The sequence below is a fragment of the Sarcophilus harrisii genome, chromosome 2 (assembly GCF_902635505.1).
Source record: "Sarcophilus harrisii chromosome 2, mSarHar1.11, whole genome shotgun sequence".
NCBI classification, from domain to species: Eukaryota; Metazoa; Chordata; class Mammalia; order Dasyuromorphia; family Dasyuridae; genus Sarcophilus; species Sarcophilus harrisii.
In genome coordinates, this window is record NC_045427.1 from 407,452,800 (window position 1) to 407,478,955 (window position 26,156).

At 35.8% G+C, this 26,156-nt stretch overlaps 1 protein-coding gene across 7 annotated transcripts in view; it reads right to left on the reverse strand.

Annotated features, from left to right (window-relative positions):
• Nucleotides 1-26,156, reverse strand: part of FBXW11 (F-box and WD repeat domain containing 11) — an 82,914-nt gene that overhangs the window by 14,420 nt on the left and 42,338 nt on the right. For 4 of the 7 annotated variants that reach the window (XM_031953660.1, XM_031953662.1, XM_031953664.1 and 1 more), the window contains 4 exons: nt 15,684-15,746; nt 10,932-11,157; nt 4,886-5,072; nt 3,930-4,020 (listed from right to left, as the gene is read on the reverse strand). In XM_031953660.1, the coding sequence (XP_031809520.1) occupies nt 3,930-4,020; nt 4,886-5,072; nt 10,932-11,157; nt 15,684-15,746 (567 nt within the window). Of the gene's footprint in view, nt 1-3,929; nt 4,021-4,885; nt 5,073-10,931; nt 11,158-14,452; nt 14,474-15,683; nt 15,747-26,156 lie in introns of those variants that run through there. The other 3 variants (XM_031953661.1, XM_031953665.1, XM_031953666.1) reach the window with 2 other exon arrangements.

The following is a 26,156-nucleotide window of genomic DNA, read 5'->3' on the forward strand; positions in this document are numbered from 1 at the left end:
GACCAATAAGAATCCTGTTTCCATATTAATAACCATATTGTCAGTGTTTTGACTTTTCTCAGGTAAGAGGATGAACTTGCAACATAGCTGAAAGGATTTTATTAGATGATGGAGCCTATAACAGTCAAAGGACTTACTTTTAGATCCTCAAAGTCATATGCTGGTAGAACACATTAGTATATAAAACTTGAAAGTCAGTGACTATTTTTCACCAGATGAACTGAAGGCAAAAAAGCAAACAATCCCAAAAGCTCTCAGGCATCTACGATTCTCTAATCTATGTACCTGTTAGGTTTTAACATTCAAACTAAAAAAGTATACTAATGAATGCCTAATCTACCTGATCTCTTCCTTCCTTGTTGAGACAATTGGCTAAAAATAAGAACTCGAGACAAAACTGTCCATACCAAGTGACCACATACAATATTGTCTGTGTTGTTACCAACCACAGAGAACATCAGGGCATTTCCATAAGAAGTATGGGCTTTAAATGGAAATGTCATCTAAGCCAGAAAAGAATTAAATAATAGGTTATATATCTATATATCTATCTATATCTATCTATCTATCTATCTATCTAGATAGATAGATAGGGGCACATTGTAATACTATGGACACCTGACATTTTGCTTAGGCATAATGTGATGTGGCTACTGTGGGAGACTATTTCATGTTTTTAAGAACTTGTAAAATCCCCTTACCCTGTGCAAATTTTCAAAATACTGGGAAAAAAGCCACGATACACAGAATATACAGCAGCATTTAAATTGGCAACAAAGTGAAAACAGATGTGTGAGTATAGAGAAATAACATTATTTTTAGAAGCCTAAATACAGCTGAGTGGGTGGGCAACTTTCAGCATTTTCTAACCAGGACAATGTTAATACCAAATTTGCAAACCACAAAAAGGCTCCCCACTTTCACCATATAAAATGTGGTTTACTGAAAGGTGCAAAGCAACGCACTAATATTTCACCTGTGGTCTATTTTAAAGACAAAATTTCGAATAGTTAACTAATCTGCACAAAAAAAGTGGGGAGCAAGGACAAGAAAGAAAAATTAGAGGAGATCGAGTCTTATCCCCCCCCCCAAAAAAAATTAAGTTCAGAAGATCATTAACTGGTATGGGTTATATTAAGAGCCAAAACTTCCTCTAGAATGTTCAGAGAAAAAGGATCCCAAGGAAAAAAAATGGCTGTTACATTCAAGGAAGGTCCAAAGGCATTTGGAAAAATTCATTAAGAATTTTCGGTTTAAAGTTATCAATAGTCAATTTTTACCTTAGGATTATGGAATAACAGAGTTGCAAAGAGCTTTAATGATCCATTTCCCAAATAAATGAGTTAGTCAAGATACCAGACTTCTACTGTATCTTTAAAAGTAAATTAGTTTCCACTGGGTGGACATAAGGGTAATTCCAGAGCTAAGAATTGCCCTTTTCTGCTTTTCAGAAAGCCAAACTTATGACACTTCTCCTTCCTCCTCCCTCAACATAAGGCAAATATACAATCAAAATAAACAATATAAAACAGAATGAAAAAAATAAAGGGAACTAAATCAAAATGTTTTTACGTTTTGTTTTTTTCCCTGATTATTCTTTTCTGTTTGAACTAAAATTTAGTTGGTCCATTTAAATACAAACCTCTTATTTAAACAAGGCATTAAGGAAGCTAAAAATTTCATACTGCTTAGAAAAAGACACAATACAATAATTGACAGAAAATATTGTCAACTTCCAATGTTTTTAATCTCTCCATTTCTTGTGCATTAACTGATTTTGAAAAATAGTCAAATAATGGCTATTGGAAGGTGGTTCTCAAAAGTTTCAGTCTCTTGAGTCTCCCTGTCTCCCATACACATTTATGTGTATAAGTATATACATATACATGTACCTTGTCTTAGTAAAATAGTAAGGACAACTCTGCCTTCCTTGTACTACAAATAAAGGGCATTATATGTGTAGACTAAGAAACCAAAGCACAGAAATTATCAGTAATTCTCTAAACCACCTGGAGTCACTTTGTGGACCACCAATGGTTGTCCCCCAGACTATACTTTAACAACCATGGGATTAGACCACCATGCTGGTCTGGAGTTCTGCACAAAAAGGAAATAAGTCAAAATGGGCTCTATCCACAGCTTAGTCTCCCTCTCATATCTTGAAACTGTTTCATCTAGTAACTATGAAATGCTATTTCAGCCTGTAAGAAAGTTCATGCAACTCAGCTTTCAGAGCCAATGATGTTTGTCAATCTTATTTACATGCAAAAATGGAATGGGCTTATGGAGTGAGAGATTTTTAATATCTGTCAAATTTCCAAGCCAGTCTAAAGATATTCCAAACAACTTCTATAGTGATTGACTTTGACCATTCTTGTTTTAAAATCACCACATTACGATAAAAGTTAAAGTTAAATGAAAACTGGAAAAACCTCACAAAAACTGCTTAAGGAAACAGAATTCTTCTTCTTCTTCTTTTTTTTTTTTTTGGCCAAGGCAATTGTTTAAAAAAAAAAAAAGGCAAAAGTTAAGTGACTTGCCCAGGGTCACACAGCTAGGAAGTGTTAAGTGTTTGAGACCAGATTTGAACTCGGGTCCTTCTGACTTCAGGACTGGTGCTCTATCCACTGTGCCACCTAGCTGCCCCTAGGAAATGGCATTCTAAAAGGGCAAGAAATGTTTCTAATGATTGTGCCTAGTTTACCTAGAAGGAAAATGGCTGTCATTTCCTCGTAGAAAAGGGGAATCTGCTGAATTAACCAAAGATGAAAAGTTATCATTCATATCTTGGCTAATAATATTGTTGGTGCTTCTTTCCTAGACTTGACCCTGGAATCAAAATAATTCTTAAAACTTTATTACTGGCAAGGTAAAGGTTTATAAACATTTCACCACCATTTAAAGGTTATCTTATACTTGACCACTAAAGTGGCAAAATATTCAAGAGAAGGATTCATATCTTAAATAATTTTATTTCAAGCACATTCATATTTACCGCAATGGAATGATTCCATTAGTTCACATCTGCCTTTAAAAACCTCAAAAATACATGTTACTCTATTAATGAATTTTGGCCTAATAATTTTTATGTCTATCACCTGGGCGAGAGGATTACTTCACATTTAGGAAACTGAGTATAACTTTATGGGTGATACTGCATTGCCTGACTGAAGCCAACCTTTTTTGCCAGGGAGGAAATGCTGAAAGAACCCTGACCTGCCAAGAACACATGTGAATATGAGTTAATGAGAAAAGGCTGTACACTTCTTTCCCAGTTCAAGGAAACCAGCTAAATAATAAAAACCTACCTAATTAGAACACATGAGCAATATCAAACGTCTTCAATGTTTCATGTCAAGTTTACAGAGTCTTACCACTTTGGATAAATTATGCTCAATAACTGGAAAGGTCTATGTGTTACAAGCACTCTTTAAAACCCATTTTGCAATAGTTTGGAATCACATTTGAGTCATTTTCATGAAAAAAAAAAAAAAAAAAAAGAGAGAGAAATTTAAAGAAGCTGTGACTTTTTCCTCTGGCTCATGAAAAACCACTCCATTACATGAAGGGCTTAGAAATTTTAAATTATGTTCTTACCTAGAAAAGGCACACCCGGGAAAATCTGATTTTGTGGAACATTACCAAATGTGAAAAACAGTTGATTCTGTAAAGCTTGTCCACAGCTTATGAAAGCAAAATCAAAAACCACTTTATGTTATAGAAATGCTAAATTATTTTTTACAAAAGAGATGCCACTTTGAGGAATGGTGACATGCCACAGTATGTGCTTGATTATTTGATGTATTGACAAGCTTGAATAAGCTAGCTTCTGTCTCCACAATTGTAATATAACACAGTAAAAGGAATAAAAAAAAACACCCAAATACTAATAGCCCATATAGCAGGAAAAAATACCAACACAGAATTACCTCTATATCCTGGATAATCTTTGGGTACAGTGACCTATAAAATGAATTGGGAGGACCATCTGTGGGTCTATTTTTAAACAGGTACTGATCCCTAGAAAACAAAGTAGATTTTACTTTTTTTCCATACAATAGATATTACAAAGTTAACATGAAGTATTATAAAGTTTATATAAAGTCACAAAGTTTCATTCATATTGATATTAGCATTATTATAAAGTTACCATATTATTCTATTAATTCCAAAGCAGGATTAAAAAAAAAAAAAAAAAACAACAACAACAACTTGGTAACCAACAGGGAGAACCCCATGAAAAAATTTCTCTTCTTTTTAATCTAAGTGTACCTATTCTACAAATGCAATGATCAAAATTGGTGCTCTAATTACCTTTTTAGATCAGAGACCATAAAAAGAACTGCACAGATTAAGAGAGCCTGGCTACTAATTTAGAGATAATACTTCAAGCCAGTGCTTTTTGTGCTTAACTGGGAAAAGGATTTGAAATTCACTGATAAACCCAAAGCCTCATGCAAACTAATAATTTCTCCCTCCACACCTGTTCCCACAATTCTCCTCTTCCTTCTGGCCCAATTTTGAACTATAAGCAACAAATTAAAAACGTATTGATCTAGCTTCTGCTTCTTTGTCCTAACTCACAGGAAATGGTGCTGTTTATTTCTTTGCCCTGAACCAGTAAGCAAAACATAACATAACATGCAGTGTCAGTAAAGAACTAAGTATCCGAAAATTGGCTCTTTCATTAGAAAAAGCAAATGAATTTTAAAAGTTTCTTTAAAATTGATGAAAATATACTCAAACCCAGGCATCACCTTTGTTAATTAACAATTTTGCTTTGCTTAAACAATTTTAAGCTAATTTTAGAGATATCTTCTTTGAAAGTAATACATAGGCAATGTGTGCTCCGGACTTAAACAGCCCTTGTTGCAGAAAAACTTACCATGCTCTTCTTTCTGAAAGGCCTTTCCAAAGTGGATCAGTCCGTACCATCCTTTCAATCAATTTCTTCCAAAGCATTCCTTCAGAGATCACACGCTGCCATTCTTTACATACCAATTCTGCTGCACACAGAGATCTAGCATCCAGGTAAGAAAGGATGTTTTCTGCTATGTGATCTAAGCCTTGCTCTACAGGGGAAGGGGGCAAGGGGAGGAGATGAGAAAACAGGAGAGAAAGGCATAAATGACAGTGAAATAAATGGAGGGTTTTTTGTAATGATGACTAGAAACTTGCAAGTACTAGTCATATTCCCATAGTTAAAAAGGAATTTATAAATCAGGATCTAATTACAAAGGAGGAACAATACCAGAAACCTATTATGGTGCTGATGGGGCAGAAGGTTAAGGGAGTTAAGAGTTAAAGGTTAAGGGATTGCTACATGAGTGAGCATAAAACTGCAGGAAGTGTTCATTCACTATTTACCAAATTCTCCAATGTTTTTTGAATGCTAAATTATGTCAGACAGTTTATAAACCTTTAAGATGCAATCACTACCCTCAGAGTTTTAAATCTGCGTAGAGAGAAGGAATCAAAGGAAAATTTAAAGATCCATGAGTAGCTGGTTCACTACAATGCATAAACAACTGCATACAATCACATAAATTTGTACCAGCAGCTGTGTTGTTCTATCAAGTTTTTTCTACTTCTTTCAATAAAGAATTTTTTTTTGGCCTTTCCTAGTGCCTCAGTATTTAGGAAGGTAAGATTTGACAGCAAGTTCTATACCAAGTACTTTCCTAAAGAGTTAAGTTCTTGTTTGACAATGCCCATAATTTATTTCCTTCACTATTGTGAGCATATTATTATGGCAAGCACTTCTGCCATATTGATGATTCTTTCCTTAATGGCAAGAGCCAAGTCTGGGCAGAAGTTCCCCTGCACTAGCAGTTCTAAAAGTGTGTTTTGGAGGTACACAAGGTCAAAACTATTTTTTATAATAATACAATAACAGCAGTGACCCACATAACAAAAAGCTCTTGAGACTGTGATGGGGAGAATTCTTAATAACTTGTAAGGGTGCAAAGGGATTCAAAATATTTGAGAGGTGCTACTCTAAAAACAGATCTCATTAGTGAAGGTCAGGCAGTGGGGAAGTTCTTTTTTTTCTCTTGACTTCCCTTCTTATTCCCCTTTCTTGCTACAGACTATCCTAGAACTTATCCAAGCTTCTAGGGTTGAGCACAAGGCTTGAAGAGATGAGTTTCACCTATTTAATTCCTTCTAGTAAAAAGGAGGACCAATAGGTACAAAAAAAAAAAAAATCTGTATGAACTACTTACTAATATAAATAATATAAGAATCCCTGTATTTTTGTGGTACCCTTTTACCTTGTACTAAACTTTTTAAATATGTTGTCTTTCCAATTTAGAGAATGAGCTTCTTGAATTCAGAGATCTTCTAGCTTTTACAATTTTCATCCTCAAAGCTTAGCAAAACTATAAAGAAAGACCAAGATGTCATAGTTGAAATCCTTCAATAGCTACTCTACCTTGCCTCATTCCCAATTTAATTGGGATTAGTAAAAATACTGATCAAAACATCTAACTTGGGAGGTGTGCTTTTATCTCATTCTTGCTCCCTCTTTTTATCATAAATGCTTCACACTATGGCAAACCAGAAACGTGAAGGTAGGAAATTTTTCTCTTGAAAATGATTGTATTGGGGCAGCTAGGAGACACAGTGGATAGACCATCTCTGAAGTCAGGAAGAGTTCAAATTTGATGTCAGACACTTAACACTTTCTAGCTGTGTGGGTGCAAGTCACTTAATCCCAGTTGCCTCAGGGAAACAAAAACAAATGATTTCTCTTTCATTATGATGCATTTTCTGTGTCCCACATCTCTTTTTAGTGCCCAATATTCTGCAAATAAAAGCTAATGGTCCAGAAAAGAAAAACCCATACTTTTACACCATTCATGCTATCAACTGTCATGATATTGCCATTTAGTCCCTACTATGTTCTAAGCACCAGAGATACAAAAGTTAAAGACAGTCCTTGCTTTTCAAAGAGTCTAATAAAGGGAGAAGTAGAGAAGTAATATGTAAATAATCATACAAAAAGCTATACACCACCTCTGAAAATACATGGACATTCACTTGAGAGCATATGGAAAAATTATAAGGCTTCATTGCTAAGGAAATCAGTGACATTTTCCCCTGACAAATCTGTTGTTTTTCCAGCTTTCATAAACTACATTTAATTTTCAGTCATCTAATGCCTATACAGATTCACGAAAAGTTTGACTGTCTCCCATGAGACAAAGTAACTTTATGAAGTTGTATAATACATTGCATTAAAAACCTGTTTGAGATAAAAGAAAACCTCCTTAGAGCAAGGAGTCAAACGAATAGATAAGTACTACTTTTTACTGCATTTGCAACTAATGGAGTTTGGGTCCCTTCATATGGGAACAAAATATTTATATTTTATTTAACATCTACTGGTCATCCTGCCATCTAGGGGAGGGGGTGGGGGGGGGGTAAGAGGTGAAAAATTGGAACAAGAGGTTTGGCAATTGTTAATGCTGTAAAGTTACCCATGTATAAATCCTGTAAATAAAAGGCTATTAAATTAAAAAAAAAAAAAAATTTATATTTGAGGTAAGGTAGGACCCAACCAGTCCCAAAGTAGAATAGCTGCTCCACAAGTCATCTTGGAAAATTTTCATGCCCCATTGTTCTAACCAGAGGGGCCTGAGAATACCTCATCCACTGTGTTCTCTTGGATTCATTGTGTCTTGTAGAGTGGGGTTGTGTCCCAGGTGGGCAGTGCCCAATTTGCCTGTAATAAAAACCCTTTGAGGTGCTAAAATTAAGCACTTTCCTAAGTAACAACATCTGGCACTTATTATTCTGTCATTCTTTTTTTCCCCCCAAGACAGCAAGATGACAGCATCATGGCCTGGGAAAATGAGGCAGTAATACCATGTAAGATGCTGAAGAAGTGCTGCTGTTGTTGATTACTGGCACCAGATGAAGGTTTGGAAGAATTTCAATAATAAATTAAAACAATTAAAATCCAAAGATTTCAAAGCTTAATATGTAAATAACACGGTCAAAATGAAACTCAAATGGGTAATGTCAGTTCAATGCCCTTGACTAAAGCTAGGTATAAAGCAGCTTAGATCACACAATTACCAAAAAAATTATTTTAGAAACACATTTCAAAGAACTTTGGTGGAGTGCTACGCTGCAGCAAGTGGCTTCAAAGACATCCTGCTCTATGCCCAAGTCCCGCCCCCCCCCCCCCGACATTTTAAAAGGCTTGGTGTATTCAAAATTCAAAATTGAGAACATTCTAAATTTTACATAAATGTGTTCAAATAGCAACCTTCTATTGTTAGATCCATCTAAACCTGGAATAAATTAACCCAAGAATTAAGGCAAAGGTACTCATGCCAAAAAACCCCACCATTTCTTTCTATCAAATAACAAGTACAAATGGTTGAGAATCATCATCGAAAACACACCAACATACCTCTCTGAAGCTGCAATAAATCAGCATGGAAAATACTAGGCAAGCAATTATAAACAGCCTAGCAATAAATCTCATTACCTTTGGAGAACCAGGTGTTTCTTTCTTCCACTAACTGGCCCTGGACCCTGCCTTCTCTACTTACTGCTCTAACTCTTCCTCCCCCTGTTCCACCATCTCTTAAGCAGAGGCCTGACATCTGCTTTATATCTCTCCTCTGGGTTCAGGCAGATGCCCAAGACAGTGGCTAGGTGGGACAGAAATTTTAAGATCCTGATTTTATTGATATACTTTTGCTGATACACCCATATTGAGTAATTTGTGAGGAAAACCTTATCACCTCTATTTAAAGTATAATCTGCCTCAATTTCATATGGCACACATTTTTCTTCTTTTCTAACAACAGTTCTTGCTAACCACAAACTTAGCTTGCAGAAATTGACATTGCAGACTAAACATTTACCATGATTTTAAGAAAAGCATACCATAATTATCACTTTTCCACCAAACCAAAAGGGAGCCAGAGACCACAAACATTTTCCATTTTCCCTGTACTGACAGGTATGATATTCAGACTGAGCATTAAGAAGCCAAAGTTATGAAGATCATTTATATAAAATTAATAGTTTTCACAATAAAAAGTCTAGGCTTCATATCCATTTCAATAAACTTTAAATTCAAGTTTGAGATCATCAGTAAAATCTAACAATCATAGTGGGATAAAGATTAGCAAATCCCCCAACACGATGTTAAACACAAATATGAACATACACACATTTTTCCTCCCTAATATTTTTAAGGCATGGTCTTGTATCGGGGCCAAAAATGTACTAAAGAAATAATGCCAGTTTTAATCCAAGTCTACTAGACACTAACACGATCAACTTGGCCAGTTTGTCCTCCACAATTAGATACATATGTGCACTATATATATTGATGTATATACATACATATATCTTCAGATCAAATCCTATTAAAACAAATACCATTACAACAAAAACATCTGCATAATGAAAAGATTTCCAATCCTTATCCAAAGGCCCATTTATTTCCCATATTCAACACCACAAAATTCCAGCCCAACAAAAGAATTTGGATAGTGTCATGTAGTGACTTGAGTAACCTGACCCGTGTGCAATGACATTTACTATATGTATATACATAACCACAGGTTCACCGGTCCTGTGTCTCTTAGATTTAACAATCCCTGAGACAAGGGGACCACCTCAAAACCTATACTCTCTTCACACACTAGGCTAACCCCAATACTGCCACCTCGTGGAGGCAATGTTCTGCTTCCCCTCCCCTTCCCCCCCCCCCCCCCCCCCCCCCCCCCCCCCCCCCCCCCCCCCCCCCCCCCCCCCCCGGAAAAGTCCAAAGTGGGAAAAAGCACAACCTTCAGTCTCTTTTGGTATCAAATTCAACCCAACTCTACATTCTACTTACAAACGTTTATGTTGGGGAAGGGGAGAGAGAAATAGGGGAAGGGATAAATACTTCACACTGAAATCTGTTAGAAGGATAAAAGGTTTATTAATCCAAGAGCCAGCATTATTGTCAGCAAGCCAGAGTTAGGATCTGCAGACCTTAGGGTTTGGTGGTCCCAGTGACCAAAGAGTTGACTACCCACTCTTCCAGGTGGATTCTAAAATATAATACAGTTCTGTTGGGAAAGCAAAACTAGCCTTAATAACAGGTACTTTACTGCCAAACTTTAATCAAAAGAACCTTAATCAAAGTGGATTTAATAAGGCAAAGAAAGGTGCTAGGAATTAAGTGCAAACAAATTTACTGTTATCTCATCAAGGAAGCTCTTGAATTTTTGCATGGAAATAAGCATTTTAAACTTTGGGATCACTGAGCAAGTGACTGAAACTTGATGTGAAGCTTGACTTTTTGAAACTTGATGAGAAACACAACTTTTAAATCCAAATTCTGATGTAATTCACCTGGAGACATTAAGATGTGCACATGTGTGCCTGTCTTCAATGATATGAAAAACATTTCCGAACGCATATTTGCAATCTACAAAGTATAATCCATATTTAATTTTCAGAGAATCGCCTGGGGCCTTGTGAGGTTATAATGATTTGCTCATAATTAAAAGCTGCCAGTATGGTCAGAGATGCTTGGCAGCACAAAAATGTCTAGAGTCAGGAAGACTTACGTTCCCGACATCAAAGCTGGTCTCAGATACTTACTGGCTTGCCGGCTGGCCCTGGACAAGTCACTTAACCCCGGTCGTCTCAAGTGTCCTCATTTGTAAAATGAGCTTGAGAAAGAAATGGCCAACCACTTTTCTATTTTGCCAAGAAAACACCCCCGAGAGTTGGATACAACAACAAATAATTCAGGGTCAGATAAATTAGCTAAAAGACACTACTTTCATATATCATAAATGCAAATAACATTAAAGCAACTGGCAAAGGTTTTTCTTTTTCTTTTTTTTTTTTTTTTTAAAACACCAACACACTCCACAACCTGGTTCTTCAAAAGACCAATATATATTTACCTGGTAAAGCAGTGATGAAGTCCCGCTGCAACATGGGCTTCAGGTAAGAGTTAATATGTCCATGCTGATAATGACACATTCGTGAAATCAGATGCTCCACAAATTCAACCTGATCTGATTCAGACCACTGGTCAAAATACTTAATACACAAGTCCTTTTCTTTTTGGTAATTTCCTTCAGATGGTCGCTTCCTGGATACTATCACAGATGATGTTCCATTACTTATCTAGTTTAGAAAAACAAAAATTATGATGAGTAAACTGCTGGTTAAGTTTAAAAAAAACTTTTTTCTAATATGATCTAAATTGTTTCTATGAACACGCAAACACATATATCCATAAGCCTCAACTTACTAAATGAATCGTGTATCCAAAAACTTGTGAGGTAAACCTGTACATCCAGAACTAAAATACCAATACTACTATCTTAAATGCCAAGTAGGTAGTAAGTCAGAAGTCCCAGCCCACTAGCAGGTTATATTTTAAGTGGGGAAAAAAGGGGAAAACAATAGACAGGGGAGTGGTGGCCAGACAGAGGTACTTAGGTAAGGGGACCAAAGAAGAATATATGAACAAACTTAGAAGATTAACAGAGCCTGAGGGAGGGGTGAGAAAGGTGTATTAGTGGGTGGAGAGGCAGGGTTAGAAGTGGCTGGAAAGGAGGTAGTGATAGTCAAGCATAAAATAGGGCTTTCCTGAGAGTGTTCTGGGATGGAAAGTGGGATATCAAGAGAAGAAACAAGACCCTCCTCATTTTTAATTTAAAAAAAAGTGTCATGATAATGTAATAAATCACATATGACTTATTTATGAACTGAAAAGAAAATTTTAAATAATAAACCTTAAAATGCTGACATGGGAAGCAGATGCAATCGTGGTAGTTGGTTGTGAAAGCTGGTTTAAAATAAACTGGATTATGGCAGTAAGGATAAAAAGGAAGTTTATATTATCTCATCAAAATCAGAATTGAAAAAGGAGAAAATTCAATTCCAACTCCAATCCATCTTCTAATTATGGTTAATCAGCCTTATTGTAAACACTGGGAGCTTAAAAATCTCCCACTATTCTTTTGGCTAGAAAGCTTCCCAGGAAGGGAAAAGGGAAAAAGGACAAAAATCCTGATTGGAGAAATCCCAATCCTTGAGGAATGTCTAGGTTAAGAGGAAAATGGGGGGAAAAAAAGCATCTCACACAGAATGATATGATATAAATCCAAAATCAGATTAGTCATTTGAAAATTAAAAGTCAGGTATTTGTAAATCAAGCTATGGATGTATAAAGAGATCTAAAATAGTTAAATACCGATTCAGAAACAGGTAGGTGGTACAATGGTTGGAGCATTGCAACTAGAGTTATTAAGATCTAAGTTCAAATTAAGCTTCAGACACTAGCTGTGTAACCCTAGGCAAATCACACTCAGTTTCCTCACCTGTAAAACAAATACCTGCCCTCGCCAGGATGAGGAGCAGATGCCATGCTATACATACAAAGTTCTCAGCACACTGCTGGCATATAAATTCCATAAACAGGTTCAGAGAAACCTGAATTCAAAATTTCGTTAAAGAGTTAGGTGCTCCAGACAAGTAAGATATTGTTAGGATAAAATGGGTAATACAGGCAAAGTCCTTTGCAAAATCTTTAAAAAGCACTATATAAAATGCTAGCCATTATATTAAGTGCTTTGCCCAAGGTTACAAAAACAGCAGTGACAAGAGATTCAAATTTGGTTCCAAATCCAGGTGTCTTTTCACTAAACCTCAGTTTTTCGAAACTGACTCTCTCTTTTCTGCTCCCCCCACCCTTATCTTTCTTATGTATATCTGACCACTCCTTAGTCTCCTTTGATTAATCTTTAACAATAGCTTATTCTCTTTATTAGGTAATTGTTTGGGTCCAGATTGATTCAGATTGAATGTAAATAAGTAGCAATCATTTAGGCCTCCACCAGAAACCCTGAGGGTCTTCCTTCCCAGATATGGATTTTTTTTTTTTGACTTTGTAAAAAAGGAAATTATTTGCCTCAGTCAAACTGAGACCTGTTGAAGACCTTAGTTTAAAGGGCCATGGTCTTCCACTGTACCCAGGGCCATCTCCAACTAGTCCACTGGTCCCAGATGGCTCTGGAGGGGAAAATGACCTCGAACAGCCCTCCCTCACTTAAATCCAATTCACTTGCATGTCCTGGCATCATTTCCCTGATGTCAAGGGCCTTTTCAAAAACAAGAACAACAATTGTGCCATTTCTAACCTCACAATTTCTTACTTCCAATTCCTCCTCCACCAGGCCACAACTACCCACTTTATCCTCCTAAACCAATTCCATTGGCTCTCTGTCGCTTCTAAGATAAAGTGGAGACTCCTCTGGTTTAGCTTTTAAAGCCTTCACCATCTACCCTCTACCTATCCTCCAACTGTACTGGACATCTATGTCTGTGATCCAGTCAAAAAAGAGCTTCTCTATTCACATACAGAAGACTCCAACTTCTTTCTGCCTCTATTCTGGCAGATCCACTTGACTAGAAAAGCTCTATTCTTAGGATCATGCTATTCTTTTAAGATGCATGTTCTACATGAAGTCTCTACTACTATTTCTTGCCACCCCCAACCTCCCACTGCCAAATATTGGTGCCCTCCCTACCCCCAAACTACTTTGAGTGATTTCTACCCAACCCCTATAATTTTTAAATTATACATACATATATACATAAATATATGTATCATACACGTATGTACATGTATGCAATATATGTTTATCCTGTGCATATTTACATATGAAAAACCCTTTTGAATTGGAGTACATTCCTTATGCCTGGTACCTAATAAATGCTGGCTGAATTTTAGTACTAAAATCATTTTAAATATTTTTGTATTTAGGTATCAAATTAATGGTCAAATTCGTAAACAGATGAAACTTTCAAACTGTTAACTGTTTGCTGATACTGTATTGAATCTTTCTGAACTTTTGTCTGGAAATATAGATACAATATTATTTCCAAACAAACAAAAAAAAAAAATCCTCTGAGTCAACTGCTTTTCTATAAGCATACTACTTACCCTTCTCTCCCTCCCCTGTGTTTCAATTATTTATATCAGAAGAGGATGAGGAGAAACAATTTTATAGAGATCTAGAGTTTTCCCTTAGGTATTAATATCAAATTAATTTTAATATCATGGCTAGAGATATCCTAAATCTTAAGAGATCTTAAATGCTTAAAGGTTTCACAAGTCTATCTTCTTGTTTCTACTAAAGAGGAATGCTCTTAAAACATCCCAGGGAAGAGATATGTTAAAGATAGTCAAAGAGATTCACAATCATATTGATAAATGTATATGCCTAGATTTATAATCATGAGTTTCTATCTGATATCTAATGTAGCAATCTCCAATAAATGCAAAATGAACAGGAAATACATGAATTTGAATATCAGTCCCTGGCACCTACCAGCTAAATAACTTAAGACAATTCCCTGAATCTGGCTTTCTCCATTTGCAAAATGGGAACAATACATGACATTAACCTACCTCACAAAGTTGTTGTAATTCCGAAAGTGGTACATTTTTATGAATTATTTTTCATCATCATTATTTGGTTATCTCAAGAAACAGGTTTGGCTGTGTGAGAAAACATCTCTCAATACAGAATTTACAGAATTATGGAATATACGAATTTATGGAATATGGAATTTATCACAGAGACATGAATATCTAATACATCTATAGGGCTTATTTTTCTTGGATGAAGGAAGGACTTGGAAATACAAGGCACCACCAGAGGGTAGCATGGAGCTTTTGTGTGGTGAACTCAATTTCAGAAAACCCATTTTCTTAATAATCACTTAAATCTTATATTTTTAGTACATTTTTTTTTATTATTTATCATCAGCTATTTGACTAGCTGAATTCAAATTAATTTTTGACCATGTATGAAAGGATAGGATAAGGTCACTTCTCTGTGCCCCTGAGATTACACTATGATCTTTCTAATTTGTTTCTAATCTATTACTCTCGTTTATTTCCTACACTTTTATACAAATTTTGTAAGCCCTATCTACTCACTTTTACAAAATCCCTTTGGATTTAAAAAAAAAGTTACATTGCTACAAAATATGCTCTCATTTAAATTTCCTCATTTGTAAAGAACTGGGGACAGCTAGTTGGCGCAGTGGATATAACACCAGACCAGAAGTCAGGAAGACCTGAGTTGAAATGAGGCCTCCAGACATTTAACACTTCCTAGCTATGTGACCTGAGCAAATCACTGGGCAAAAACCAAAAACCAAAAAGTTGTAGTGAATAGTTAGTTGTTGCTAATATTTGTTATGAAGGATATTGTTTATGTGAATAAACATGAGAGCATGGTCTAGGAAGCCTCACTCATACTGGGGTCAGAAACCTCTTTAGCCCAGAGTCATCACCAGAGCAATGTCCAGAAGTATTATAGGCACAAAGAAGGAATAGGAAGAAAAGTATAAAAAGAAAGAGGATGAGGATCATAAGGGAAGAAGACAAAAGGAGAAACAGAGTGCTAAGTCAATGGCTAACCTTTACTTTAAATAATCAATTTCAATAGCAGTTGGGTCTGCATTTGATTTTAACAAAATCTATGAGGAACTGAAAGAGAATATACTGGATAGTTTCTTGGCAGAGTACAATGTAGAGAAGAAAAGCTAATAATAATAATAATAATAATAAAAAATAAAAATAAAGGAGGACCAACTCAATTTACTATCTCATCTAAAAGTATTGCTCCTACCTGCCATAGTGTATTTTTCTTTGGGGACTCATCTTCATTCTGATCCTCCATAACTGATGTGTTCTATGGGAAAAAAAGGTTATTTTGATTATATTGATTTTTTTCAATTTCTAAACAGCTACTCAAATCTAGTTATTAATTAGGAAAAAAAAAAACCCACAACTAAAGTCAACAAGCATTTCTACATATTTCCCCCAAAACATAAAGACAGCCAACTTGCCATTGCATATTCAGGTTGCAGCTAACACATGCCTTCTATCTTAGGGGTGGAGGAGGTGGGCAAGTCTGGGAGGCATGCTGATCTTTCTCATCATTCCCTGGATTAGTAAGTAGTTTTATCACCAAAACAAGCACACATTTCATTGCAGCTCTGTTCAAGGCTGAGCATGCTCAGTTGAGAATTGAATCGATAAAAGGAGCTATCCTTTCCTTAATCACAAATGAATGCCTCTATTTCTGAGAGAAATCCTCAGTGTTTTCCAGATTTTTATAAGCAGCAGTTAGATGACTCAATGGATAAAGTCCTTCCTGGATTTGACTCCTACCTCAGACTACTGATTGTGTAAGCCTGGGAAAAAGTCATTTAAGTTCTTAGCCTCAGTAAAATGAGTATAATAATAGCAACTATTTCAATAGCAAGTTATAAAGTTTAAGGCATAAATAATAAGAAATAATTTTAAAAAACAAATTTATTTTTGCATATTATCTATGACTTCTGATCTATCCAAATAATATCTCCCAAAGAACTAGAAATGACAGTGCATTTAGGAGCCCTTTTTTAGTCAGCCTTGCTTCCCCAGAATATTACCACAGCGTAGGGTTCAAATTCTTTTTGTGTTGTCTAACAAACACTGGGAAAGAAGGGGAGGAGAAGGGACTCATGGCACAGATGGGGGTAAGTTCATTTTCCTTGGTGGGGGGAGAGTCATCTATTTGCAACAAATAATATTAGTTCTATAAAGAAATACTGTATGGTTGTGATAAGGCCCTTAAAAATCATTAGGGTTGGAAAGGACTTGAATATGGAATAATGGAAAATGAGATAGACATAGATCTTCTTAGGTTATGAAGTTATTAACTAGGTTATCTAATTCAAAGCCCTTGAAATGGCATTAAGGTGTGTCTACTTTCTTCTCAGTCTTATTCCAGCTCTTTCAAAGTTACTAGCCATCAAAGTCCAAAGTCTTCTCTCCATCCTCATTCTCCTTGACCTCTTTATAGCAGTTGACACTATAAATCACTCTCTTGATACTGTCTTCTCTCTAGGTTTTTGGGCCATTGGTTCTCCTCCTGCCTAATGTGAGAGCTCCTTCTCAGTCTTTTGATCATGATCTTCATCCAGATCATATTCTCTAACCAGGTTCTGTCCTAGGGCTTCTTTTCTTCTCCCTGGAATAATCATTAGGTAATCTTATCAGCTTCCATTTAATCACCATATTTATGCTGATGATTCTCAAATTTATCTATCCAGTACCAATTTATGCTGACGTCCAATCTCCCTCCTAATACTCTTTCAGACATCTTGAACTGGATGTCTAGTCAACATCTTAAACTCAACATGTCCAAAATAGAACTCATATCTTTCTTGCAAACCCTACCCACTTTCTACTTCTCCTATTAAAGTGGAGGATATTACCATCCTCCCAGTCCCTCAAGCTCACAACACAGGGGTCATCTTTCATTATTTTACCCACTACTTCCCCCCACCATATTCAATCTGTTGTGGAGTTCAACTTTGCAACATCTTTAGAATACTCTCCTCCTCCCTTCAGACACACTGATGCAAGCCCTCTCACAATCAGACCTGGGACTACTGCAAGCCTGATGATGACTGTCTCCCTCAAGTCCCCACTCCAATCAACCCATTCTCCACACAGCCAAAGTGATTTTCCTAAATTGTACGTATGATCATGTCACCTCCCTAAGTCAATAAGCTCTAGTGACTTTCTATCATCTCTCCAGATCAAATACAAAGTACTCTGTATGGCAGTTTTCTATCATCTCTCCAGATCAAATACAAAGTACTCTGTATGGCAGTCAAAGCCCTACATAACCTAGTACCTTCCTACCTTTCCATTTTTTCTTATATCTAACTTCCTCTCTTTGGGAATTCCAATGGCATCTACTTCTTTGCTGTTCCAAGAAGACGACAATTTCTTTACTCTGTCAATTTTTTCTGGTTGGTGCTTCTCATTCTTTATTTCCACTTTATAGCCTTCCCTAGCTTCCTGTAAGTCTCAATTAAATCCTCTCTTCTACAGGATAGGAAACCTTTCCAACTTGTCTTAATCCAAGTGTCTTTCCTTTCCTAATGATTATTTCCTATTTATTCTGTAGATAGTTTGCTTTGTATATATTTGTCTGCATGTTGTCTCCCTGATTAGACTGTAAACTCAAGCAGTCTTTTGCCTCATTTTGTAGCCCCAGTGTTCAGCACAGTAGGTGCTCCATAAATATTTATTGAGCCAAAAACAAATAATATAACATAACATAATGTTAATATGTGGTTCTCTAGGTCAATATGCTTCCTGCATACTGCAACCAGTATGTAGAGGTCACCATTTTTACTCAAGTTTGACAACACATATCTAATTCAGTCTCCTGTGTAATGAATCCCAATCACCATGTTCAAGGTAACCCTTGAATCCCTTCCATTCAACCATTCCTTAACTGAAGCTTATGCAGCCTATTATTTTTCTTTCTAAAAAATTCAATACTGACCAAAGGGAACTTTAGTAAGGGAGAAGGCAAATCGTATTTTTAAAGAAGGGGGAGGAAATAAACATACTATCTGCTCTGGGCCAGGCACTGTGCTAAACACTTTTTCATTTATTTTCATTTCAAAAAAATATTTCTTTTAATCCTCACAATAACCCTTCAAAGAAAGTGCTATATTTATCCCCATTTAACAGTTGAGATCACAGCTAGCAAGAGACCCAAATTTGAACTGGAGTCTGACATCAGACCCAGCAAGCATTTTATCCACTGTACTATCTAGCTATCATTAGTATTATATATAATAGCCATTTACAGGAGAAGATGATGCCCTTTCAGCTCTAAAAGGCCTTATATACATGATTCTATGGCCTATATACATGATTTAAACTAAAGCAAGAGTTTTGGAAACAAAAGGATGTGTATCTGAATCTTTGTACTACACTGTCCTATCAAACAGCATGGCAAGATGCCAATGCTTAGAAATTAACATATGGTATTATCCTATTTTGATGGATTTGTGGTGACAATATTATATCATTCAATTTCCTTTACATTCCTATTCTATGCTAAGGACATCTTTAGTTATTTTCCACAAATGATATTTTCCATTCGGTTCCATCAAAACATCCAATATTTACTTTTGCTTGCCAGTTACCTTCTCACCATCTGCCTTGCTAGGGTGTGAAATGCGCTTACTCCTATACTATTACTCGTTTCCAGTTCTAATCTTAATCCAAACAATTTGGGCACTGCTCCAGGAAAGACAATCTATTCCCTACAGATCCACTCATGATCTCACAACTTTGTAGATAGAAGTGCTTAAACTCCTTTTTCTATCAACATATTATTAAATGACAAAATGAACTACATAGAATTACAAAGGAAACCAAAGTTTGTTTTTTTCTTACCTAATAGCAGAGTCCCTAGATAGCTATACATGGAACCCAGGTTAAGAACTGTTTTAAACCAAAATGCCCTTTGCCTTTCTCTGGCCACAACTACTCTGTCTCTTGTTTCCCTTTATTAGAATGTAAGCTTCTTAAGGAAATTGCCTTGCTTTTCAATATTCCTTTGGATATATTAAGTGCTTAACTTTTTTTTTTTTTAATTCAACCTAGAAGTCACAAAAATCTTGACAATATCATTTTCTCTCAAGAGGACTTCCAATAAATAGCAAGACAGGACTAGAGCCTCATTCTAGTATTCTACAAGATACAGCCAAAAAATAGTTTTGTGGGATATAGGACAAGAAACTTGGATTCTTGTGGGATATTTCTGAAAAAGCAGACAGAAGAGAGGCCAATTCACTCCTCAGTGAATAAAGGAAAAGGAAAAACTTCTGTCCTAATTCTCATTCCTCAGAAGGGCCATTCATTATTTATTTCTATATCCTTCCAACTCCATTTATCTCTGAAGACTTAGTACTTAAAAGTTTGGTGCTCTATCTGCTGCACTACCTAAATTACCTTTGGCTTATTTTAACAAGCCTTCCTAGCAGGTTTGCAAAGAGGAAAACTATGCCTCTTTCAGCAGAATTGCTGTTTGAAACAAACAATCAGGCCACAATACACACCCAACTCTTATTTTAGGTAAGTATTGGGAGGAAAAGAGGAAGCTACTTTTCTATCTATACAGGTTAACTTTATCAGCTTGAAATACAATGGGAAGAGGGAAATGAGAATGATACAACTCCCTTTTGCAGGCCAATTTGGGACAATCATGATTTTTAATCCTCCAAGACACATGGAGGCAAAATGTCAAGCCTCTAAATTAGATAAGCAAAGATGCTGAAACTCCCAAGGAATTAGGAAACTCCCTCAGTTAAAAACGCCTGTAAAGAGGGAGAGGCCCAGCTTGGTAACTACAACTTTTGGGAAGGTAAGTTCTTTGAAATTAAAGTCTCTTACTTTCACTCTCCTCAACTGCATCTCTGAATATCTACCAGAAGAAAAACTTAAAAAGGTTGAAAGTGAAATCTATCCATTTTTCTACTACAATAAAAAATACTACAATAAGAAAATATGCCTGTTTTAAGAGCCCTTGATTCAGAATTCAGAAGGATTCAGAAGACAGATTCCAATCCTGGCTTTACCTTCCGTTTTTATTAGCTAATGGCCACAGAACTTTGGACATTGACACATTTTCTTTACATCTGTTTTCTCAGCTCTGAAAAAGAGGTAGTATGACCTGGCCCATCTATTTTTACAAGGTTGTTATAAAGATATAAAGAAAAAATGAAAGTGAAGTATTTTTTAAACTGTCAAATACTTTATATAAATAATCTAAATTGGAGCTACAAGGTATTAACACTAGTAGGAAAAATGCTCCTCGTTTTTCACTATTCTCCCAAATCATTCTCTGGTACTCTTCAAAAGATGACTGCATGATGGCATGTTAGAAGCAAAGATGATATCATAATTGCTTTGGATTACAGTGCCTTGGGTAAAACTTGGGTGCCTCTAATTTCTGTAAAAATACCATTTACATCACAGAAATTAGAAGTTCATTTAATCAAGTAGAACTACAATGACAGGAAGATAGCCTTTATAGCTCTATAGCATTCCTGTATCTAGAACCTTTTCCCTCCCTGAGGCGATGGAGTTAAGTGACTTGCCCAGGGTCACACAGCTAGGACATATTGTATCTGAGATCAGATTTGAACTCGGGTCCTCCTGACTTCAGAGCTGGTGCTCTATCCACTGCGCCACCTAGCTGTCCCCTGTATCTAAAATCTTATCTTGTCATTTCATGTGTATTTTCTGGTGATTTAAAAAAAGAAATGCTGGTCAAAATTTCTAAGAAAGGATGTGAACTATACACTGTGTGTATACTTCTAATTTGGTATTGGTGCTAGAGTTATTCTCAAGATAGCTTTCCCTACCATCCAAAAGTAGTATCAGTACCAGCAGTTATTTTCTTCACAAGGATACCATTCTGCATAATGGCACTTCCAAAGTGACCCAAGTTTTTCTGCAAGTTAGGCAAGCCATTTAGCAAAGTAATGGACACTACATTTTTTTGTGGTCAGCTAGTTTAAATAGAGTATAGTGCTGGTGAGGTTACAGTGTCTTGCTCAATTCACATAAGGGCAAATTGGCTTTGTAAAAAATAAAAAAATCCTAAGATTGGCCAACTAACTTGCAAATAAGTACCAGTAATATGGAGAGGATGTAGAAAAGGGTCAGGGCATTATCAGGCACTAATCAGGATGGGCACATTAAGAATGGCCAAACAATCTTATTATTGATATATACTAAATATATATATATATTCAAAAATGAATGCAATTTTTCTGGTGACTTCAAATTACCAAAAGAGGAATGTGTTCTCATTTTTTAAAAATTCATAAAACTTTTTGTCAAGGAAAGAGTTAAAACGGTAGCCCCATGGCATGCTGGTACAATTCCACAGTAATATGTCTTGTATAAAATCTGTCAGCTTTTTTTTTTTTTATAATCATTTCCCTAACTGAAAGATCCTTTCCATTGCTGGCCAACACATTATTTCTAAAACAAACTTCTAAGATGGTCATCCCTAACATTTCAGTTGTAGCTCCTAGAAGATTATTGCTTTCCCTTTCTCTTATATACCAATATAACATAGGCACAGGCCTGTAATATCATATTTCACCAGCAGGTGCCACCATCTATCAAACTGAGGCATTAAGTCAAAAATTCCTAATAAAAGTATATAAAAAGAATTAGTTCCCTAGCTCCCAATTTGTAATCAGAGCTACAAATTTAAAGGTCTGTGTTTTGAGGATGGGCCAAAAAGGCATGGCCAAGTTCATATCTATGCTCATCTTCTGAATGTGAGAGGTCAATGGAAGAGTCACACCCCCCCCCAAAACAAAACAAAACTACAAGACGACATGGTGTGAATTCACCTGGTTTCTTTAAAATAGAAAAGGAAACAGTCTGGCCTTATCAAAAGCCTAGTTATTTGAGTCAATTCAATTAATAACACTCAATAAGCTCAGCATTGGAAATACAAGAAAAAAAGTCAGATTTTTCTCTCAAAGATCTTACTGTCCATTGGCAAAACATGTCCATAAATGAGTAAACCACAGGTTAGGGTGTTTGGAGAGACCAAAGTATTCGATGGGAATGAGGGAAGGAATAAAAATTAAGGGAATCGGGAGAAGACTAAGACTAATTTACAAAGAGGGTGCTGCCTCAAAGAGAATAGGTAATTTTGGGGAGAAGCAGCATGCCAGGATTGTATGGATGGATAATGGTAGATCGTGTCACACCATAGAAAGTCCAGTTTGGCTGGAATGTAAAGTTAATGAAGAGAAGTTTTTAATGAGGCTAGAAAGATGGATTGAAGGGACTCAAATTTGTGGTAAAGGATTAGATTTTATCTCTGAGGTACCAAGGGAGCTCCTGTTTTTGAGCAACTAAGTATGCTTGAAGTATACCTTACCAAGATTCTCTTAGCAGTTATGTGAAGATCAAACTGGAAAGGATAAAGACGGGCAATAGAGAGAAGAATTAGGAAGCTATTATAGTTCTATATGGGCTTGAGTATGGATCATTGTGATTTATTATCAATAAGTGTTTGATGTGTTGATTTTATATACCTATATACCTTGGGGTCATGTATAAATTTCTTGGGCAAAAAGGGATCAAGAATGGAAAAAAGAAGCCCTAGTCTAGACAAATAATAATAAGGGCTAGTATAGCTAACTCAAGATGAGGGGAGGTGTTGGGGTTTGAGAAGAAACAATTACGATTGTGAGGATGGCAATACTTAAGTGAGTTATCCATCAGGGCTAGATATATATATTTGAGTCAACTGAGTAGAGATAATTAAGATGAAAGTGTGTTTGGTAGAAATCAAAAAAGAGAGTATAGAGATTATCTATAGGAAGGAACCCAAATAAAAATATTTTAATGATTATTCAATTAGCAAATAAAGTGCCAAAATAAGGGTAAACATTGGTGTTTTTGAACGATAATACTACTGAAGAATCAGAAAAATAGGATGTACACTTAATACCACTGCTTAACATTCCCAGGACAACAGGAAACAAAGGAGAAACATCTCTAGGTCTCAGTTATATCATGTGTAAAATGAAAAGACTGGAGGAAGAACAGGGGACCAACCAATCAATGGCTTCTAAATTCTTTTACATCTAAAGTTATGATGCTACAATGTTGACAAAAGTCAAGCAGTAAAATCTTTTCATTTTACGGATGAGGAAGCAGGTCCCAAAAAGTTCAATGTTTTGGCTAAAGTCACACAACAACTCAGTGACGCAAGCAATCTAGGTATCCTGTCTTCCAAAATCCAATGTTCTTTCTACCCTTTCACAGTAAATACAACAGTTATTTACAGAAGTCCCAAGAAACAAGAACAATCTTTCATCTGAGTAAGTTTAGGAAGCCCAAAGATGCTGGTTGCATCATGCAAATAATTTGAACATATACTTTCTTTTCATTCCCGGTAATGATTGGGGGAGGGAAGAAAAATAGGGTGGGATATTTTAGTATTTCTATCCTTTAGATTATTCATGTGAGTCACTAGTGAACATCTGTAAATATATTTGGCACATCTTTAGCGTTAAAAAAGGGGAAAATTTCAAAAAGCAATACTAAAATTTCTGTTGGCAGCTGCAAATGTATTTGTGATTCATCAAATATGACCTACCTAAGGGAAATTACTGAGGAGAAATTACTATCTCACCTTTTTATCCACTATTCTTTATTCCAATTCAGATCACTTGTAAAATGACTTCCAAAAAGTTGCTTTCATTTAGGCAGATAAAAAGTTAACTAGTTGTTAGGCATTCTAAGGGGAACAGTAGGTGGAAGTCACAGAGACAAATGTTTCTGGGATTCCAATTCAATTTATTCCCAATCAACAAAACTTTAGAATATATTTCCATATAGAAATGATGTTATAAATAATGGCTAGAAATACAATCTTAATCCTCATAAGGATTCCCTGACTCAAATTGGGTGTTTTTTTTTTTTTTTTTGGGGGGGGGAGGTAATAATAATGTCAGATCACAACCATTAAAGCCAAAATGCTGCTTTAATTTATTTAGCTGATGCATTTATAATAACATTAATTCTATGGAATTAACAATTCTGGTAAAATTAGCTGGCCTAACATCCTGTTTCTGTGAGGAGAGATTATTATTGGGGTGTGTCTACTTGAAATAGTACTTTAGGAACTATATATATAGGGAATACATAGGCATTTAATGGAATACCTGAAAAAAAATCATCACCACATATATAAAATATTGTTTCTAAAGGAAAATATATTCTAAATTCCACATAACTGACTCAAAACTTTCAGAGCTAAGCTTTTAATAAGTTAGGATATATTTGTCAGTTGAAATATTATACCTTTACATACCATATAAAGACCATTTTATCTCCATTTCCTAACACAGCATCTGGCATATGATAAATACTTTCAGGTAGATTAATAGCTATCATATACTACATATGCAAAATACTAACATTCAAACAATTAGAGCAATGAAACAATTTACATTTATGCCAACTAATCCTCCCCAAGGAGACATTTATTTTCCATCTTATAATAAATATGTCCATAAGCGAAACATCATTTTCTTGCAAATGGATTATTTTTTCATTCTTCTAAAGATAAGGCTCAGAGTCCTTGATCTAAAACGAGGATACAATTCTTTGAAATGTTCATAGTCCTGCAATAAGGGGCAGTATGGAAAGCAAATAGGTGCCCATCAGTCTTAAAGCAATTATTTCTTCTCATCCTTGAGATCACATGTGCTTTAATTTAGAATTCTTAAGAATACAGCTAAGTTTTTCTTCCTCACATATCCTCCTTTAGGAAAAAGAAAATCAATACTATTTCCCATGGGGGGGGGAGGGGAGAACTATTTCTAATATTGTGCAGAATAAATACCTTAATAAGGTACAGAATCAAAATACATACTCAAGGGATAATTGAATCTTCCATTCTAAAAAATTCATTCCAGATGGTATACAGATGATTAAACGGCATTTCAAATTTTTTTACAATGCTAATCTTCATGATCACTATTCTTCATGTTACAAGTGCTCATATATGTACAATACTATGTTGTACATTGGAGAGAAAAGTCAAATAAGCAACAAATAATCATGGTCATTAATAAAAATATACTAAGTTATCTCTTAACAGCAAACTGCTGTTCAGCTATGTATGGAACATGAGACTTTGCCAAGTCACTGGGAGGTAGGGGGAGGGAGAATAAATTAGGAAGGGTGAGCAATACTACCAGTACCCAACTACCCATGGTTTTGTGTAGAAAGTGAACTCTGAAGAGATCTTGAAACGAGGACAGGCAGAATGCTTATTGGACAATAGGATTTGAAATTGTGTTGCAAGTTGAGTCCAATGAAAGAACCTAACAAGATGAAAGAGTTCTTAGATTTAAATGTTAAGTAGAGCAAGGATGGAATTATGGAATATTTAGGCAGAAAAGACAAAACGCTGGGCTGTGGGGGGTGTGCCAGTAGTATCTGCTATTCCAGATCTCAGAGCAATAGTGGGATAAGCAGACCAGAATGACTTGGATCAAGTGAGTTGGTTGGACATTAATATAGTGAGGAAGGGAGAAGGCCAATTGCCTAAAGAGCAGCTAATTAGCTCATGACTGTAAACTGAGGTGATATGCAGATCAGCATGTGACCTAGTTTGGCCATGATAGAAACAGACCTTTAAAAATATAAACAAAAGGCATCATTTAATTTTTTTTTTTTTTTTTAAACTTCA